This window comes from Rhamphochromis longiceps, linkage group LG7, assembly GCF_057381845.1.
Source record: "Rhamphochromis longiceps isolate RC_006_pf linkage group LG7, R_longiceps_female_GT1.1, whole genome shotgun sequence".
In the NCBI taxonomy this organism is placed as follows: Eukaryota; Metazoa; Chordata; class Actinopteri; order Cichliformes; family Cichlidae; genus Rhamphochromis; species Rhamphochromis longiceps.
Genome location: NC_140563.1, coordinates 68,781,104 through 68,801,434, shown reverse-complemented (window position 1 = coordinate 68,801,434; position 20,331 = coordinate 68,781,104). Strand labels below are relative to the sequence as shown.

Here is a 20,331-nt window from a genome sequence, read left to right as displayed (position 1 = left end):
AGCACCTCAGTCTGATTTCAGTCCAGACTTTGACTCGGGCACTCCAAACACTTCATCTGTTTTTGGACTCATTGAGAGGTGGACGTGCTGCTGATCGTGGTGCTGCTGCATAACTGGAGTGCTTTTGAACTTCAGGGCACAAACTGATGGTCAGACATTCAGGACTGTCAGGTAGAGAGTAGAATTCAAAAGGGTCGAGCCTCTCTTTAAGAAATGTCACTTGTCATCTGCAGCACTCAGTCTGCTTCAGGAAGCGTGCTGCTGCAGTCTGCTGGGGGGCATCATCAGGAACAAGGATGCAAGGAGAGGAGACAAACTAGTGAGGAATGCTGGCTCTATAATTGGAGCTGCCACACACACACAGACACACACACGCAGACACACAGACTCTGTGTGAAGCTCGTCTATATTATCTTTGCTGATCTATCAAACAGCTTAAACGTATTCCTGGTTATATCCTGATCAGTGCTGAGCAGTTAAACATAATTAACTATCAATGAAATCATGTATGAATTATGATTCTGTGATTAACATACACTTCATATCACTTCTCATTTTCAAAATCATGTCGTTTAGCTTTGAAATGTCTGCATTTGTGAATAAAACATTCTCTTAGTAACAACATTTATTTAGATCCAACCATGCAAAATATGATTTTTGCCATTTTTCAAGTGGTCTTAAAGCTTTAATCAGGACTGTATCTGATATCACTTCAGTTTAATGTGAAAAAGCTGCATCAGTGTTTTGCTGGGATGCATCTGCTCCTCTGGCTTTCCTGTTAGCAGTGAGTGCATCGATGTCACAGAGGTTTTAGTGCAGCATAAACTCCAGCACATATTTTTGTCACTCTGGAGCACATTTCAGGAAAATAACAAGAAGTAAATGAAGGAAAGCGACAGAAGCCGACAGGATAAGACGAGCGTCATATCTGAGACAATAACCAGGGCCGGACCGTTTCTGACAGCTGCATCATTTTTATTGTGCAACAACACGGCAGCAGAGGACGGTTTGATTTGGTCTTGGGAATAAATCACTACTGGAAATCACAGGACTCAGATCAACACACGTCTGCTGTCCAGAACCAGGACGACGTGCTGAGATCACGGTGGGCGACAAATGTTCATCAGCAGAACGATGAGACAGAAACACAGAAGAGCCATTTGGAAAGGCAGGAGGTACAGTGCTAACAGGCTGCAAGAAATATAAATACAGACTCACGTCTGTCTCTATCAGTACTTATCATGCAAAAGATACGACACACATGTGTGCAAAGAAGTGTCCAGGTTCATCCTGACCATCAACCTTTCTGACTGAAGGGCATTTCTGCCAGCAGGACTTCAGATATAAGCAGTGACGTGAGCTATAAGACAATAACACTATCAGTCATGGTCTGGCAGTCCCAGAGCACAAAGCTCAGCAGGACATAAACAGCGTGGAGTCATCAACATCATCAACAGAAGGCAGAAGAGCTTTGAATGTCCTTCAAGAAGTCTGGAGAAGTGTTCCTGCAGGTCCTCACAGAGACGCCAGAGAGCTGCTCAGAGAGTTCAGAGAGAGCTGAAGGATGAAGGCCAGACCAAACATTCACGTTCAAGCTCGTTAGAACTGTAAAGACTAGATTTTTGCCTCATATTCTGTATTTTTAATGAATATTTGCACATTTCAGTGAATCGCTGCATCTGTTTCCAATTCTCCTGCAAAATGTAAAGAAACGAGTGAAACGAGGGCTCAAGACTTTTGCACAGTACCGACTATATTAAAGTAAAGCTGGATTCATTCTCATTTAAACACAGTGAAGGCGTTGCTGGTCCATCGGGTAATAAATCACAGAGCTTACAGTGATCACATGGTTTCAGACTCCATCACCTCCCAATCAACTTTAAACAGGGTTCCTTTATCTGGCTCCAATTCAAGCACTTTTTAAGATCTTTCAAGGTCCATGTTCAAGCTTTTCGAGTACATGACCGAAAAAACAAGCGAACAGAAAGCATGTTTCACTTTGCATCACCTCAGTAAGACCATGTGAAAATGTAAACAAAGCCACAATAGAAAAAAATAAGTAGAAACAAAAGGAAAAATTAATAAATACATAAATATTAAAAGGACATTTTATTGTCCAGCAGAGCATTAAGAATATTCAACAGAAACTAAAGTATTGAAGCTCCCTGAAAATCTGCCCACCGATCACTTCAGGCTCTCAGATTTGAACCCACTAAAAAAAGATGTGAAGACAAACAAACTCCAACACCCAGTTTTCATGTACACACAATGAAAAAGCAGCAGAAATCATTTATTAATACATTTTTATGAATTGATTCTGAACCTTGCATGTTTTCCCTCTTTTTTATCCTGAAGTGGCTTTTTGGACTTTCCCTCCTTTGTTCCTTTTCCCTCCTCGTTACTGTCTCGTCGGAGCACCTGAGCCTTGTTATCCTCAGTGTGAGTCAAAAACATAAGCTTATGATAGCAAGGATAAAGACTTGTGGATGTTTTTGCATCTGTGTTGTAACTTGCTGTGATGTATCTACACCAGGTAACCAGTGTTTCCCCTCGCAGCAGCTTCCTCTTCTTTGTTCGTTTCTTTCAGATTTCCTTTCTGTTTAGTTTTGTTGGTTTTTTTCCAAAGTGAGTTTCTCGTGTGGCTTTCTGTGATTTTTCCTTCCCTCTTTTGCAGGAAGACCCTCGTTATTGTCTTGGTTGGGTTCACCTGTGCGTTGTTATCCCGCCTCCTGGAGCCGGTGTATTTAGTGTGGCTTCTCTCTCTGTCAGTCTTCAGCAGGTTGTTGTGTCTGTTGGGTCTTGCTGTTGCTTTGGGCCTTTTAGGCAGTATATAAGTTTGTGTTCTGCAGTGTTTATATAGAGGTTTTAATTTCTAAAGGCTTACCCACGGCCAATCTGCAAGCTGACAGCTGTGTTTCTCCCAAACAAAATAAATCTGCCCGTCCATCATTAGCAGGGACATAAAGACTCATACTGCGTCCTAAAGTTTGTCTTCCAGCATCAGAGTGAATCAAGACTGTTTTACAATACACCATGCAGTAAAAGACAAAACACAAATGTGAGGTGCTGAGATATTAGCCGTAAAGATAAAAATAATCCAACGCTAACTCAGCCACTTCACAACATTAAAACAAGTTGCATGTTTTATTAGGGACTCCCATTTTTGATAAAATTTAAAGCTGATAGCATCTACTCCAGATCTTCCCATCAAACATTGTTAACTTTGCGTCTGCGCTCCATGCAGGGCCACAAACTCTGGTGCTTTCCCCTCAAATACAAGCATTTCAAAGCCAGTGCAATGGTAGACCCTTCCCTCTACTTCGAGGGCCAGTTTCCTGAAACCCTTACGTGTCCCTGCTGCAACACACCTGAATTTAAACTTTAGTAGCTCATAAGCCAGACTCTAGACCTTAACTGCATGTTGAGGTGGCAAATCTAAGGCGTGCCAGAAGGCCTCATCTCGTTGGTGTCACTGGTTCCTAATCGCCCCATGTGCGACATGCAGTAGCGGATTTTCATACGGGCAGTTGCCCGGGGCGGCATCATGGGCATCTGCAAAAAAAAAATCCTCCTACTCATGCTGCCCCGACGTCATGCCAGCGCATAGTGGGAATGTCACAGGCACCGATCGGTTTTCTATCGCCCATTTGCTGGGAGTAAGGGCGCCCTGCGCCTGCTGCTTGCGGCAGGGAGGAGAGGGCGGGGCGGCGGGGGATTCTCTGGTGGCTGGAGCAGCATCTAATAACCAACTCGCAAAATAAAACAAAATAAAAACAAACACGAAAACACCAGACATCATGATACAGACTTATAATTTGCATCGATGTTTTTTTTGAAATTCTGTACACGAAAAGTGAGCGAGAGCCCTCGGTGCGCGTGCTCGCTGCTGAAGTCAAAGTAAACTTTATTGTCATCTCCGCTACAGACAGTCCAGCATATAGAGACGAGACGACGAGGCTACAGCAGTGCAAGTAAACAAACAATAAATATAAAATGAGTAAGAAAATAAATGTACACTTTAGGACTCGGGGTAAAGGATCAAAGGAACTTGTCTAAAGCAGTTCTTGTTCATTAACTGTTTTAAAAACTACCATCTGCATAACTGACAAAGGCTAACAAGGCCGGGGAAGGACTATATACACAGACTTAAAAATGTATCTAAAGTCAGCTATTTCATTATTTGTGCTCTTGCCTCTACCATTGAGGACACTTTTTGTCCAGTAAAGAGTAGCGCTACCTCGATTTTTAAACTTTTTTTTTTTTGTCATTTTGCTCAAAGACTATTGTGATACTCACTCTGAACAATCAGCTCACGTGGAGTTGGCACATACCTGTCTCACTTTGAGATTGTCTGACAGATGTTGAAGGACCTCAGGGACGACTCTGGCCCTTCCTGTAAAGTGCAGTGGTGTTTTTTAACCCAGTCCAGTTTGTCTGTGTACTCAAAGGTCCACGTTGACCCCGTGGATTGAAACAGGGGTCAAGTCTCCTTTGCAACTCAACGTGGCAAAGGAGTCGACTCATCGCCCCTGCTGATGCATCCAACCACCGCAGAGTCATCAGAAAACTTCTGCAGATGGAGGTCTCTGTTCAGTGGCTGAAGTCTGGTGTAGGGGGGCGAGGGGACAGTCCCCTGTGGTGCTCCTGTGTTGCTGATCAACATTGTCTGACAAGGTGAAGACGTACATTGTGGTCTTCCTGTCAGGTAATCAATAATCCAGGACACTAAAGAAGCATCCACCTGCATCGCTGTTCGCTTATCACCCAGGAGAGTCGGCCTGATGTTGTTGAAAGCACTGGAAAAGTCAAAGAGCATGACCCTCACAGTGCTCGCCGGCTGGTCCAGATGGGCGTAGTCATGATTGAGCAGATGGATGATGGCGTCCTCAGCTCCAAGACATGGCTGGTAAGCAAATTGAAGGGGATCCTGATGTGGTCTGACTATGAGTCGGAGCTGGTCCAGGATGAGTCTCTCCAGGGTCTTCATGATGTGGGAGGTCAGTGCCACAGGCCTGTAATCCTGGGGGCCACTGGGATGTGATGTCTTCCACAGCACTGGGACCCTCTGCAGACTCGGCATGAACAGTTTATGGAAGACTCAAAAAAAGCTGGGGGCACAGGACTTGAGGACACAGGGACCCACTCGTCTGATCCAGCAGACTCGCCTGATTGGAGTCTCCTAATCTGCAACTGTACCTGGTCTTGAGTGAAAGTGATGGGTGGGGAGGGGTGTCAGGACTCTGGTGAGGGTGTGAGCAGTCACTGCAGTGTTGAAAATGGTGGTTGGTAACCCATGATGAACTGCCAACTTATCTAGGGTGTACCCTGAGTCCGCTAGGATAGGCTACCTGATAAGGAAATGATGGACAGAGGACATCTCCTCAGCAGGTGTTCATAAAGTTTCCTCATCTTCATGAGGATCTCATGCGCAGCATCTTCCACTGGCTCGATGTGGGTGATCAGGTCTCATACAATATGACCCTTATGGTTATTCTGGCCAAGAAAGAGAATAGGCTGGCAGCCCAGAGAATGTAGTTTTGAAACCTGCAAGAACAACAAGGAAATCTATGCAGCCAGTCTGGTTTGAAAAATTATCTTAGCAGGGGAATAGTTTACAGTGTGGGCATGGCCAGGCTGATCAGTACCAACTCAGGAGGTGCAACAACGTAAATATTAAATCCGTGTGGTTGGTTGGCTTTGATTTGTTACAAGGTTAAGACTGGCCTGAAATGTATCCTCTGGAATTTACAAATCTTGAACAAATGAAGTTGCATATAAGCAAACTGATGCATAACAAACCTTTAAGTTTCACATCTTTGTTATGCTGCTGTAGATTTTTAAAAAGGTTTTGGCATCTCACCTGACAAATTTCTATCTGCTCCTTTTAGGCATCTATGACACGCGCTCTTCCACAAGCATGTACTTTTGTCTGTCGTCACAATCCCCGACATCAGATTGACAGTGAGATGTATCCTGAATAGGGTAAAGAGTTGCTACACTGCTTCCTCACATCTGCTTCATGAATATGAAGGGTTGTAGTGGGAGAAGGTGGTCTAGGGTGAAGAAGGGGGGTGCAGGGTGAAGGTGATGGCTCTGGGGGGGTGAGTGTCCAAAGTGTCTCTATTGTGTGAAGGCTTCTTGATGGCTCATCAAAACGGCAGTTAAAGTCGCTGAGGGCGTTGGCCAAGAGCTTGTGTTGTGTTATTCTGTGTTTGATTCAGTCATTGAAATATCTAACATGAGACAGGTGCTCTTGGATTACTATTGAGACGACAAAGACGGTCATGAACACTATAGAACCAACATCTGTGATGGGCATGATTATCAATAAAAACACATTTTCTTGGCGTGTTAGCCTGCGATCAGGTACCCAATGCGCAGCTTCAAAGACTCCCAGCTATGGCTATTGTAAACACTCACCCTTCTACAGTGCCCGGGGAACACTGGCTGGCTGTTTATTTTGAGAGACAGACGCGGTTATTTTTTTGATAGTTTTGGAAACTCGCTAGACAGTTTTCCACCAGCAATAAAGGTGTTTTTTCTAAACTGTTCCACTATTTTATATTCAGCAGAACGACTCCTCCATCACATGCTGTCAACATTGTGTATTTCATACAGTGTGTGTGTGTATATGTGTATATGTGTGTGTATATATATATATATATATATATATATATATATATATATATATATATATATATATATATATATATATATATATATATATATATATATATATATATATATATATTACGGAAGCGTAGAGCTGCCACCCACTGCAAAAGAAAAATACAAGTGTATCACGTTATAACGTGAAAGGTTTATTGTTCTAACAAGATACTTTTCCTGTTTGTACAATATACTTTTCACGTTTGAACAACATAATATCACGTTATTACAATATACATAATTATCACGTTCGTACAATATAAATATTATATTGTACGAACGTGATAATTATATTGTTTGAACAATAAAATTTTCACGTTATAACATATATTTTATTGTTCGAGCATGATATATTGCCGTAAAGATACGGAAGTGTAAAACATAGTGAAGTGGGTGACAGTGCAGATCAGAGTGCGAGAAAATGGCTCGTTTATTGGAATTAATTAAGTTCTATTTTATGCTTGGATTGAGGCATGGGGAGATTTTGCTGTTATTGAGCAGTTTGGACAGTATTGTGATAAGCATGCGGACACTTAGAAGAAACCTAAAACGCATGGGACTGTACAGGAGAAAGAATGAGTCCGATCCGATTGAGGTGGCACGATTTCTTATTGATCAACTGGAGGGACATGGGAGGCTCCATGGATACAAACTACATCACCTGAACTGCATTCAGGCAGGTTATGTTGTCACGCAGAGTACTGTGAGACATTTACTGAAATATCTTGACCCTTACGGTGTTGAGCAACGACGCAGAAATCGCCTAATGCGACGCACGTATGTAAATCCTGGACCAAATTTCATGTGGCATGTTGACTCCTATGACAAACTGAAGCCTTTTGGAATCTGTATAAATGGAGCTATTGATGGGTTTTCGAGAGTTATGATTTGGCTTCATGCCTATTCAACAAACAATGATCCCAAAGTCATTGCTGGCTATTTCATAGCAGAAGTTGAAAAGAGGATGGGAACACCTGCTAGGATTCGCTCTGATTTGGGAACAGAAAATGTCATAATGGCCGAGATGCAACGATTCTTGCGCTGGACTATGGATCCGAACGTCAGAAACTGTTTTATTACTGGATCCAGCAATCACAATCAGCGTATTGAAGGCTGGTGGGCCTTTCTGAGACGACATCATGCTCAGCACTGGATAAATCGTCTCCAGGAACTAAAAGATCATGACTGCTTTTCTGGATGTTTTTTGGACAAGCAGTTCATATTGTTTACGTGCCTGAACGTCATCGAGGTATGTAACCATGTTTATATTCTTTTAATGAGTCATTGTGTGTGTGTGTGTGTGTGTGTGTGTGTGTGTGTGTGTGTGTGTGTGTGTGTGTGTGTGTGTGTGTGTGTGTGTGTGTGTGTGTGTGTGTTAGAGAGAAAGAGAGACACGGAGAGAGAATAAAAAGTTTGCTTTAACACCTACCATGCACCATCCCTATTATCACTCCGTTGAGGATATGAAAAAAAATGCATATTTCACTGGCCAGAAACATAAAATCGCACTGTCTAAAACAATTCACGTTTAATAATTACTTAAAATTTTCCAAAGTATCACGTGTCTACCACTGTTATTCTTGTTGTTGAGTATTTTTGATAAACTCTGTTTTTCCGACTGTCATTGTGTGGTGCTTTTGATTGATTGATTGATTGATTGATTGATTGATTGATTGATTTATCGTACTTTATTCATCCCGAGGGAAATTGGGTTAAGGCTGCCAGCCGTGCCAGCGCCGTTTTGGGTAACATGTTGAGCCAAGAGAAATGTGTTCTTTTACTGATATGAGATTTTTTAATTTTTAATATTGAATAGGAAGAGCTGCAGCAAGTTGCACATATGTGGAACACCCATCTAATACGCAGAAGCAGAAATGCAGTTGCTCCAAGTGGACGTCCGATTCTCATGTACACCATCCCTCATCTCTTTGGAGGACAGGATCATCTGAAAGAGGTTTCTCGGGAGGCAGTGGATGCTTGTAAGCAAGAATGTCAACAGAGAGGACCTTATACCTGTGATGAAACCGTTTTCAGCTTGTGTTGCCTTATAATGTCAGAGAACTTCTTACTTCCACCAAGCACAGCAGATGAATCCATTGAACTGTATCTCTTCCTGAGAGCCTATATACTGAAGGACTTATAAACCTAAATATAATTGGGCTTTGGGAATTTTTACGCATATATTTTTGGGTACAATGTTTTATTTGTGCAATAAACAATAGAAAAGACAATCATTATTTTGTTTGGATTTTCGGTTCAAGATAGTAGCAAGCAAGCATGTCTAAATATATTTAACCAAATCTGCGTACTCCAACCTTTTGGCATTTCCAATTATTTTTTAACGGAATTTCTATTATATCTGATTTCTGTTTTAAGACTGTCAAAAAAACATTTTTTAAACTGCTGATCCTATACATTATCATTCATGAAATATTGTTTTCAATTTTACTGAACACATTGTGCAACTGCTATTCATCCACGAACAGTTTCTTGTAAACTGGTAAATGTACAAATTCTGCATTATTTAATAATTAACAAATAGTGTTAGATGTTAACCTCCCTTTTATTTGTGTTCAAGGAGAAGAAAACACGGACTCTTGATAAACACTACAAAACTTAACTTATGTGCCAATTTTCTGTCTTTTATTCCAGTCAACTATTGCATCAAACACATTGCCTTCCAAAGTTATTCCCTTAAAATATGTTCTAAACAAATGACTGGTGGAAAGGTAAAAAAAATATACTTGAAAATAATTAATATTAAGTCTTTTGAATTATTACTAAACAAAACATCCCCTCTAGCAGACATCTTGTATCCTACAAAACTGCACCACAGACCTGTGGAAAAGGACCTTGACACATGATAAGAACTAATAATAAGCATAGTTCACCACTTGCTGCTAACCATATGAACTTATTAAACATAATTAGTTAACATTTAAACTAGTAAAACTTTTAAGTATGAAAATTTAAACTGAAATTTACATTTTTCATGGTGGAAACAAATTGATGTTATCCACAATTTTTGAAAATAAATTCAAATATGAAATAAAACACTTCCCTGAAATTTAAGCTCTTTCTTTTTTTATACAATGATGTGTTTCCTGTTTGTGGGTTTAACAAACTTTAGAGCTTCATAGCCAGTCATTGTTAGTGCAAACCTTTCATTCTTTGGTTTAAACATGATGGACTTTAATCAAGCTATGCTGAACTCATAAGAGCTTTTAGCAGCCAAAACATTGTCCAGTTCATTTCGTAGTTCTGGGTAGGACGTGTATGTCCATGGTAGTTCCAGAAGAGGGCCGCATGTGTGTGCCACAGGTCGTCGTGCCAGTCCATCCACAGGCGTGAACAGTACCTCAACCTTGTCAACACAGATGACATCTGACCCAGTAAGAAACCTGAACATCCTTCTGAGCCCTGTATCGTCAAGTCCTCTGATGTACTGGTGCAGAAATCTGAAGCTCTGCTTCTCTGCTTGAGTGGTGGGAGAGGCAGTAAGCAACTTCAAAAGCTTTCTCGTTGTTGGCTTTTTATCCTCATACATTTGTAGGACATCTTGTGGGCTTTGAAAAGCTTCTTTTAGGAAGTAGCTTGCAACTAAGGACATTTTCTCTGCGGCATATGCTGGTTTTTGGATTAATTGTTTGTGTGCGACTTTCAGAAGAAGGCCTTTTAAGTTCTCTTTGGTTGGAAGCACTGATACATCCAGGCGATCCATGAGATCCAGCACTTCATCCCTGTCTTCATCTGAAAGATCTTCTTTTAGTGCCCTTGTTATCAGATCCCTATCTGATTGACTTAGGTAAAAGAGAAGACTTTCAAACAGCAGATCATCTGATACTTGATTCTCACCAAAGATGAGTGCCACTGTGAAAACAGGAGCAAGGCGACAAGGGAAATATCCATGGTCTTGAAATCCCTTCAGTAAAATTCTACCCATGGATTTCCACTCTTCTTCCTGCCATTTAGGAGACAGTGATGGCACTCTGAACTCCTCTCCTTCAGCTGTGTTGTCCACAAACTCTGACCAAAATGCAGCATACACATCTCTTGATACGCCATCTGCGTCAGCTCCTTTTTCATCAATGTAGGTGTATTTTAGAGGGTGTATGAGGAGTGTTGGATCTTTGAACTGGCTGATCATCTCCTCCAGAATAGTAACCCTGTGAAGTTTGATGGTAACACAGACAACATCATATGATCCTGCAGAGCTTATTGCTTCATTGCTTATAGATGTTTCTGGACTACTGACTGCTGTGTTTGTTGGAGGAAGTGTAATGGATGTGATGACCAGATCATCTTCCTCAAACTGCAGGAATGGTTCATCTATTACAGTGTCATCAAGTTGACAAGGCAGAGGCTCTCCAAGGTAGGGTCCAATCATTACCTCAGATGTGTCTAATAATACATCTTCATCAGCATTCCTAGATTCTGATGATGAGATCACAACAGTGTGAGAAGCTTCTTCATCTCCTTGATGTGAGTCAGTCAGTTGTGTAACATTGTTTACATGTGTTTTCCCTCTATCATAAACTTCTTCATCATCTTCATCATTGGAAAATCTTCTTGTGCACAAGTAAAATCTCAACATTCCCATTTTAAGTGCTGAGTAGAGTTCTCCAACTGTGACATCTTCATCAAATACGGCCTCTTCCTGATAGTCTAATATGTCATGACTGAACACTTCCCATCTTCCAAATTTGCTTTTTCCACTTGGAAAGAAAAGATCTTTAGCATACTGTAATATGTCAGCTTTTCTGGAGTCTTTGGGCACATCAAAGGTCCTTGTTCCTCCTCCTCTGCGCTTTCTCACTTGCTTACCTTCATGGATCCACCCTAACTCAATTTTTCGTGTCTTTTTCTCAGCCCATTTGTTGTTTTTTGCATATGTTCTTTTTCTCTTAGAAACAAATGCCTCCTCATGATCAGGTTTCTTCTCATTTTCATTGATTCCCATCTTTTCCTTCAATTTTTCCAAGCAGAACCGTCTGGCAGCTATCCGGTCACCATATGTTGGGATGTAATCAGACAGGGTCTTGTCATCCATGAAATCAATCACTGTGGCATCAATCTGTAATAACAGGGATATTTATTACTATACAGAAGTACAAGGTATACCTGCTGCCACACCACATGAGGTACCTCACTAAAAAAATGTATGTACATTTCACATGTGTTTTGATAATTGTCTGTTATTATTTTAGTGGCAGCCATCAATATTTAGCATTTATTCTTTTCCTCTCTCTATGCCAGCAACATTAATGAGATTCTCTAACATGTTATTAATAGAAATATTACAGTATATACAACGCCCACCTTTGAAAAAGTAAATTAGTATTCACGTATCTTTCAGTTGCACAGTGCACAAAGGGTTGAACTCACTGTTTTTTTTTAATTGAAGACAAATATCAATATAAACACAGTTTAATTCATTTGTTTTTAGATAAACAAGGAAACATTGTGCATCACATAATATAGCGATATATTTAAGAAACCTGGAATCTGCATACGGGTTAAGTAGTAACATGTGGTCATACAACGACCCAGTTTTATACAGCGGGTTAATTTGTTTTACATTCTCCATTCCATATTAAAGATCCACACCAATGCAGCCTACCGTTACGTCCTTACGCAGTCAAAGCGAGAGAAGCGAAAACCGCTGTGGTTGCTAACTTAGCAATATGTCACATTTTTAGACGCTGTAACTTCGTAAAAAGCGAGTTTTACAAGTTTCCCCCTCAAGAGTGCACTTACGTGTTCTTGTAGCATTCGTAAGAGACAGTCCTCAGGTACACCACGATTCCGAAGAAATCTCAGAAGTGGGCTATCAGTGTTTGTGTCCATGTTGAAAGCAGGGCATTCAAAGTTAAGTGCCAGTTCTGACGAGCGTGCACTCTCCACAACTACCATGGATTTGGGTTTCCGAATGCAACACGTTTTACGTTCTTACAATAAAAAATGTTATTGTAATGGTATTTTTTTTTTTACGTTTGTACAATATATGATCACGTTCGTACAATATAATATTTATATTGTACGAACGTGATAATTATATTGTACGAACGTGATAATTATGTATATTGTAATAACGTGATATTATGTTGTTCAAACGTGAAAAGTATCTTGTTAGAACAATAAACCTTTCACGTTATAACGTGATACACTTGTATTTTTCTTTTGCCTGGGTGGCAGCTCTACGCTTCCGTAATATATATATATATATATATATATATATATATATATATATATATATATATATATATATATTAGTTTTTTTTTGTTTTTTTTTATCAACAAAAGCAAACATAAGGTGTGGCATGACAGGACAGAATCATTTCTGAAAGTAAATACGAAAAAAAACCCAAACTTTTTTATACACAAGCTACAATGTCAATAATCCCACTTGATCTGTTTTCATTTCATTCTCCAAAACCAAATTGGAATCAATGCTGAGTCAGCAGCTATGGTCATTTTTGTGCACCCTAGTGTTGCAAAAACTGGCATACTACTGAAACCATATGTGGGATTATTGACCTTTCTTGCCTTATCTGTTTGGAAAAATATTTAAACATTTTCCTTATTTACCATGGGTGAATACATTCCTCAGTAGAAAAAATGCACTGGTGGCGAATGGGGACCCAACCAAGATGGCGGCCCGCTATTGATTTTTTTCTTACTTTCAACCTTTATTGAGGCATATCAATGTTACAGCCAGTGCCAATGCACGTCGCCTCTACGTCTCTACAAAACACGGAAAGTACCCAAAAATTAGGGACAGCTAACTAGCCTACCATATGCGGCACAGTGCACTTAAGTCTGGTCTTTTACCTGTGAAAATAGGCCGAGCAGCCGGTGAAGAACCGCTCTTAGCAGTCAACAGACACACCGGACTAATGGCGACCGCACTTCCTGCGCAGAAGCCAATGGGGTTGAACTTCACCCCATAACGTTACGAAAATTTAGAAGCGTTTCTTAACAATTACTAACATAAAATGCTTCCCTTCAAAAAATAAATTTCACATTTCAAAAATAAAATCACAGTGAACACAACTTAGCTTGGCTAGCTACGTTAGCATAGTAGTTTGCGCCGGGGCTAACAACGTCCGCTATCTTTTAAAAATTATAAGACAATTACAGTGGTCTGCATTAGAGTAACGTCAGTGTTAAATTTTCCAAAAAGAGCCCAACAATTTATGCTATCGCGGAATTAGCTGCTGTGTGTATATTAAAACACACAAACGCGGGGGCAAGCTAAGATGTATGTTATGTATGTTACGTCGTTGTTTTAAAGTAAACTAACAAAATCCAGAGCGACTGCAGATATGTGTAATTTCGCATAAAATTACTCACCGTTCGCGATGAACACAGCTCTTGATAAACCTTGAACACGTGCTGTTGAATATGTCCGCTTGTGTAGAAGAAGGGAACTGTGAGCTGTTTACACGTCATCAAGTTGTATTTTACATCGACAGAACTTAAAATTATATTGTTTTTTGATTAAAAGAAGATTTTAAATTCAGACAAATCACGATTATATATTGAGTAAAGAGGCATAATTTATGTGTCACCCGAACTCAATAAAATAAAAATTTTAATTAGGAAGTCTAACAGTATTTATGAACTTGATTTTTCATTTCACAACAACATATATATGTAAGTAATGACTAAAGATCCCATTAATTACTTTTTAGAGTGACAGCCAATCACCTTCTCAGCAGAGCGCACAACACGCTGCAGTCTCTGTTTGTCCCTGATAGTGGCTCCAGCGTACCACACGGTGATGGAGGAGGTGAGGATGGACTCGATGATTGCGGTGTAGAATTGCATCATCGTCCGTGTTGGCAGGTTGAATTTCTTCAGCTGCCTCAGGAAGTACATCCTCTGCTGGGCTTTCTTGATGACGGAGGTGATGGTGGGCTCCCACTTCAGGTCCTGAGTGATGGTGGTACCCAGGAAGCGGAATGAGTCCACAGAGGTGATGGGGGTGTCAGTCAGGATGATGGGGGGGAGTGGAGCTGTGTGCTTCCTGAAGTCCACAATAATCTCCACTGTCTTCTGGGCATTCAGCACCAGGTTGTTGTGGCTGCACCAGGACACCAGACGTTCAAAAGCAGAGCAGGAAACTGTTTTCTTTGTGAAAGTGGTCGCTGAGGAGTCCATGTGCGCTCAACGTGAGGTTCAGAGATTCAGCAATCCTAGTCATTATAATTTGAATGTGACTCATTGAGGGCTGAATAAAAACATTTTGTTCCCTGGCACATGTCTCTTCAGCTGAACAAGGAAATAATGACGACATTCAAGGATGTTCACAGAACGATTGAGAAGATGAAGGATAATGTCCAGCAAATTCAAATTTTATTTGTCACGTACACAGTCATACACAGTACGATATGTAGTGAAATGCTTGGACAACTGCTCGTGACCGAAAGAAAACAAAAAAGGAAAAGGCTATGAATAAGATAGGAAATAAATATGAAAAATTAAAAAGGGTAAATTTAACTAGGAAGGAATAAAATATAAATTAAGGTTAAAAATGAAATAACTGTACAACACAAATTAGAATGAAGGGTAAATTTAACTGGGAGAATAAGATAAAATATATAAATTAAAGTTGAAAATAAAATAACTGTACAACAAAATACACAATATAGAACTTTATAAGAATGTATGAAGAAATATAAATAAATATATGCACAATAACAGCAGCATATACACAATAACAGCAGCGTGATTTAAGTAATGAAGTGAAAACAAAGTCCAGAAAGTCCAGTGTGTGTGTAAGAACTGTATGTGTGGGTCAGTACTGTGTGGTGGCGTGATTGAGAGACCGTATCGCCTGCGGGAAGAAGCTCCTCCTCAGTCTCTCTGTGTTGGTCTTCAGGGAGCGGAATCGCTTTCCTGACCTCAGCAGAGAGAACAGTCTGTTGTTGGGATGGCTGAGGTCCTTCACCATCTTCCTGGCCTTGGTCCAGCACCGCCTGCTGTAGATTGAGTGCAGGTCAGGGAGCTCGGAGCGGATGGTGCGCTCAGCTGACCGCACAACCCTCTGTAGAGCTCGTCTGTCCTGCATGGTGCTGTTCCCGAACCAGGTTAAGATGTTTCCCGCCAGGATGCTCTCTATGGTGCAGGAGTAAAAGTTCCTGAGCACCTTGGAGGGCAGTTGGAAGTCTCTCAAGCGTCTGAGGTGGTAGAGACGCTGTCGGGCCTTTTTCACCACGGTGTTGATGTGACAGGACCATGACAGGTCCTGCGTGATGTGAACTCCGAGGTATTTGAAGCTGTCCACTCTCTCCACTGGGCACTCGTTGATGACGGGGGTCTGGTAGTTCCTCTCCTGCTTAGTGCTGAAGTCCACTATCAGCTCCTTTGTCTTACTGACGTTTAGAAGGAGGTTGTTCCTCTGGCACCAGTTCTCCAGATTCCTAATCTCCTTCAGGTAGGCCGTCTCGTTGTTATCAGAGATCAGGCCCACCACGACGGTGTCGTCAGCAAACTTGATGATGGTGGTGGAGCTGGTAGTGGCCACACAGTCATATGTGTACAAAGAGTACAGCAGGGGGCTCAGAACACACCCCTGGGGGGCTCCAGTGCTGAGAGTGGTGGAGGCTGAGACATGTCCGCCCATCCTTACTGCCTGTGGTCTGCCAGTTAGGAAGTTGGAGATCCAGGCTCCCCTCGTCGTGAAAAGACTTGAAGCTCTGTGGAAACTGGTGTTTTTCCTCGACCAGAGGAAGGAAGTTCAGCTGTCTGATGTGAAAAAAGCTCTGGAGAATTTCCTAGAGACTTTGCAGAAAGCTGAACTACTGAACATCAAATTCACAGAGGCTCACAAGATGAATCAGATGTGGAAGAGTTTGAAAATCTGAACAAGAGCCTCACTGATGACTACATATCGCTGTCTGGGGCTCTACACATCGATCGGGAGATGAAGCTGGATAAACGAGAAAAAAATGTCCAAGCTGGAGGCAAAATTAGCAGAGCAGGAGGAGACACTGGAGGAGACACAGAAAGGAGTGGCATCAAATTCAGCCCAAGAAAATAACACGTTCTACTGTGTCCTGCAATGAAGATCAGACCACACATTATAGGAAACTTTGTTAAACCTCTGAAATCACAAAGTTTAAAATATTTGAGATTATTATAATTAACTAGCTCATGATGTGCTTCATTCTTCAACTTGATTTATATGTGATGTGTAAAAGTATAAAAGTCCTACGAATGTATTATTCTTGATCTTTGTGGTGTTTTCACTGTGAATTTTAATTCCAGAAAAGAAGAAGAAAACAGAAACGCAGGAAAGGTTTTTCATCCGGCTCAGTGTTTCTCTGCAACAGCTGAACACTCGATCCGACTAGTTTGGCGTTTCAGCTCACCGATGCGACAGAAACATTAGTGGGAGATATTTCTTGGCAACTTTTAAAAGATTTGTCCAACTTATTCCAACGTAAACCCTGTCCGTGAAGCCAGGGGACATTTCATGGGCTTATGCGATTGGACGAGAGGGTGTAGTGCTACGTTATTAGCCAATGACTTGTCACGGTCCGGGGCAGCGGCCGTGTGAAGAGTGGAAAGGAGGACTCAAATGCAGCACTTACTCAGATGTGAAGGCGATTTATTGACAATATCAAACATAAAGTGGAGATGGCAAAACAGAACTAAGGATGAACTAAACTGGGTGAAACTACACAAAGGAGTGGCAAACCTGAACATGAAGGGAGAACAGCAGGGAGAGCACGCAGGGGATTTCACAGGGTATGAACACAGACGACGCGACGAGGAGCAGAGGAAAACACACACTATAAGTACACAAAGAGACACTGGGAAATCACACACAGGTGGGAGACACAGCTGGACCTGATTAACCTGACGAGACAGGGGAACACTAACACCAGGGACCAATAGAGGGAGCACAAACCCAAAACCCAGTATCTAAAGTCCCAAAACACAAACCATCCCAAAACAGCCCAAGAATAATAAAGAGAATAATAAAAATAAAGAACATAAACACAAAGTCACTGAGTCATGGCCGCAGGACCATGACATGACTGTTGATCACCACGCTGCATCCTCAGACTGCACAGTTTGAAGCAGATCAGATGAACGATTGTTAAATTAGATGAAAACCACACAGACACACATAGGCTCCTTGATTTATTAGAGATTCATTTAGCACTAGGACAAGAGGACACAAATTACATAACAATGTGAAAGAGAATAAATATGTGTGCACTCATTTCAGCAAGGAATAATTTCATTGTTTCACAAAACTTTATTAAAATTGTTTGTTTTTGAATCCCTCTCAAATCTATTTAATCGTGAAAAAAAGTAGTATTTCTTTTACAAAAGAATTTCTCGAGAATGAAAGTTACCTTCACAGCTTCCCAGTCAAGAAGACCTTCCAGGAGGAATGAAGGCCCATGAGGATTAAATAGGGATTATTATTGATCACAAATCATGCAAAGCGACTGGCCAAACTAGTAGAGCCGAAAACCCATCGGTGAAACAGTTCTGACGACAGAAACAGGGCTGATGGTCCTAATGACGGGCATCGGGGGCATGTTATTGGAGACAAGAACGCGAACTGTTGTAGTTTTGCAGAAAGGCTGGGCCAGAACAGGCGTCGAAGCCCGCATGGGTGCCATGATGTAGGCGGCAGGCACGGGAGGAGAGGGGATAGGCGGTGCTGCTGGGGAAAACGTAGGACATGGGGGGTTAGGCAGCGGTGTGTAGGGGCGCCCTAAAACAGTTTCATACACCTTGTGCAGTATGTCGCTCTGCTCAACCTGCAGAGCTCCAGAAAGCATCTGGAAGTTCTCAGTGAGTCTTTGGTTCACCTCGCTGAACTTTGCTCCAATGCTGCCTGACATCATGAACTGCTTAAGCCGATTATTTTTTGAGAATTTTGACACCAGTTTCTCAGCATGTTTCAAGATGGTGTGGAGTTCCTTCAGCGCTTTCTCCACAGCGCCAGAGTTTCTGCCTGATCCCCTTTCTTTGACGGTTAAAACCAGTCCCTCCAAAGCTCTGACCCTGTCAGCAATCCGCCTGCAGCGTTCGTCATTGTCCTTCATATTGTCATACATCTCGATGATGGTTGGGCAGAGGCCGAAAAGTTCGGAGACCAGCTTATCCATGGTGAACTGTAAGGAAAGAAAGGTAACAGAACTGTAACGGTGCCATGGAGAAGTAAACTTAACTAGACTGAATTCAAATCAAAATCAAATCGAAATTTATTTATATAGCACATATTAAAACAACAGTGTTGACCATAGTGCTTCACAGTCAGTATAAGCATGAGACAATTAAAACAAACAATAAAACAGGACAACAAACAATAGGTAACAACACAACAAGCTAGACCAACTAGTTAGAATCAAAAGCCAAAGTAAAAAGATAAGTTTTAAGACGTGATTTAAAAGACTGGATCGACTCGGCAGTACGAACATGAACAGGGAGGTTATTCCAGAGTCTGGGTGCCACGGATGCAAAGGCCCGGTCACCTCTCGACTTCATTCGAGACCTAGGTTGTGCTAGGAGCCTGTGATTGGACGATCTGCTCTGTTGGGATTGTATGAGTGGAGTAGTTCAGATAGCTGGGCGCTAAATTATTCAGAATATTAAAAGTGAACAAAAGAATTTTAAAATCTTTGCGATATTTAACAGGGAGCCAATGTAATTTGGCTAACATTGGAGTTATGTGTTCATGAATTCTTGTACCTGTTAAAAGACGCGCAGCTGCATTTTGAATTAACTGAAGCCGGCAAAGAGAGGAGTGTTGGAGGCCCGAGTAGAGGGAGTTACAGTAGTCCGATCTGGATGTAATAAATGCGTGGACAAGCTTTTCAAGGTCCTTTAAAGGAAGGAACGGCTTTGCTTTGGATATCTGACGCAACTGGTAAAAGCTGTTTTTTACCACAGTGGAGACCTGTTTCTCAAGTTTAAAAGAGCCCTCCAGGAACACTCACAGGTTTCTTACAGTGGGCGAGAGATGGCTAGCGAGAGGGCCTAGGGCATCAGCTAACTGGTTTAGCGGAGTGTGACTACCAAAGACTATGATTTCGGTCTCGTTCAATGTAGGTCAAAATGTATTAAAGTTAGTGAAGGGCAGGATTTAGCCTCTGGCTGCTGAATACAACACGTTTCAACTCTAAATTCCCATTTGAAGAAAACACTTTCAAAGCATAGTTAAAAATATTAAACTGCTGCTGGTTTTAACAAAGATGACTCCAGGGTAAAATCTCCCATCGTACAGGAGCAGAGGAGTAAAGAGTTTGGGTATTTACCAGTCAGTGGAGGTCACAAGTGTTGCTGCTCAGGTGTTGAGGAAAATGAATGTCAATTTCATTCTTGTGAGTTTTTTAGGTGATTTATCTGAAACATCTCTGTGCTGACGTACAGCAACAGACACAACGATCTGCGTTAGCCCCGTTTATTATCAGCAGAATACTTCAAAGTAAAGCACGGATACCTGGAATGCTTAAGTATTTTGTACTTAGTTACCACCCAGCTGTTCTTGGTTTTGTTCTGACATGAATTGAATCAGAGTGAGCCGATGTTCTGAGCACAGACGGTCCAATCCTGACCCAGGTGAGCCTCAGCCCAACAGTCCAAGCAGAGAGGCCTGTAACGCTTCAGGTGAGTCACAGCCAGCGAATCACA

At 41.5% G+C, this 20,331-nt stretch overlaps 2 protein-coding genes across 3 annotated transcripts; both read right to left on the bottom strand.

The window, feature by feature from the left end:
* Positions 1-9,865: 9,865 nt before the first annotated feature.
* On the bottom strand, positions 9,866-11,719 carry LOC146666877 (uncharacterized). Its single transcript, XM_085411490.1, has one exon. The coding sequence runs from the start codon at positions 11,717-11,719 to the stop codon at positions 9,866-9,868; it is 1,854 nt and encodes a 617-aa protein (XP_085267616.1).
* Positions 11,720-17,219: 5,500 nt separating this feature from the next.
* On the bottom strand, positions 17,220-19,529 carry LOC146666876 (mixed lineage kinase domain-like protein). 2 transcript variants are annotated; one of them, XM_085411440.1, is made up of 2 exons: positions 19,390-19,529; positions 17,220-18,812 (listed from the first exon to the last, which is right to left on the bottom strand). In XM_085411440.1, the coding sequence occupies exon 2, from the start codon at positions 18,804-18,806 to the stop codon at positions 18,147-18,149; it is 660 nt and encodes a 219-aa protein (XP_085267566.1). In that variant the 5' UTR covers positions 18,807-18,812; positions 19,390-19,529; the 3' UTR covers positions 17,220-18,146. The 2 variants fall into 2 exon arrangements, with proteins under 2 accessions (XP_085267566.1, XP_085267568.1); XM_085411442.1 differs by lacking the exon at positions 19,390-19,529 and adding an exon at positions 19,117-19,376.
* Between the last annotated feature and the right edge of the window lie 802 nt (positions 19,530-20,331).

Excerpts from the sequence above, each read along its gene's own strand:
- LOC146666876 (XM_085411442.1), bottom strand. The coding sequence starts at position 19,185 with ATGAAGTCGAGAGGTGACCGGGCCTTTGCATCCGTGGCACCCAGACTC. Across the intron at positions 18,813-19,116 it reads GGAATAACCTCCCTGTTCAT|TTCACCATGGATAAGCTGGT; the intron begins GTTCGTACTGCC and ends CTTTCCTTACAG.
- LOC146666877 (XM_085411490.1), bottom strand. The coding sequence starts at position 11,719 with ATGGATGACAAGACCCTGTCTGATTACATCCCAACATATGGTGACCGG.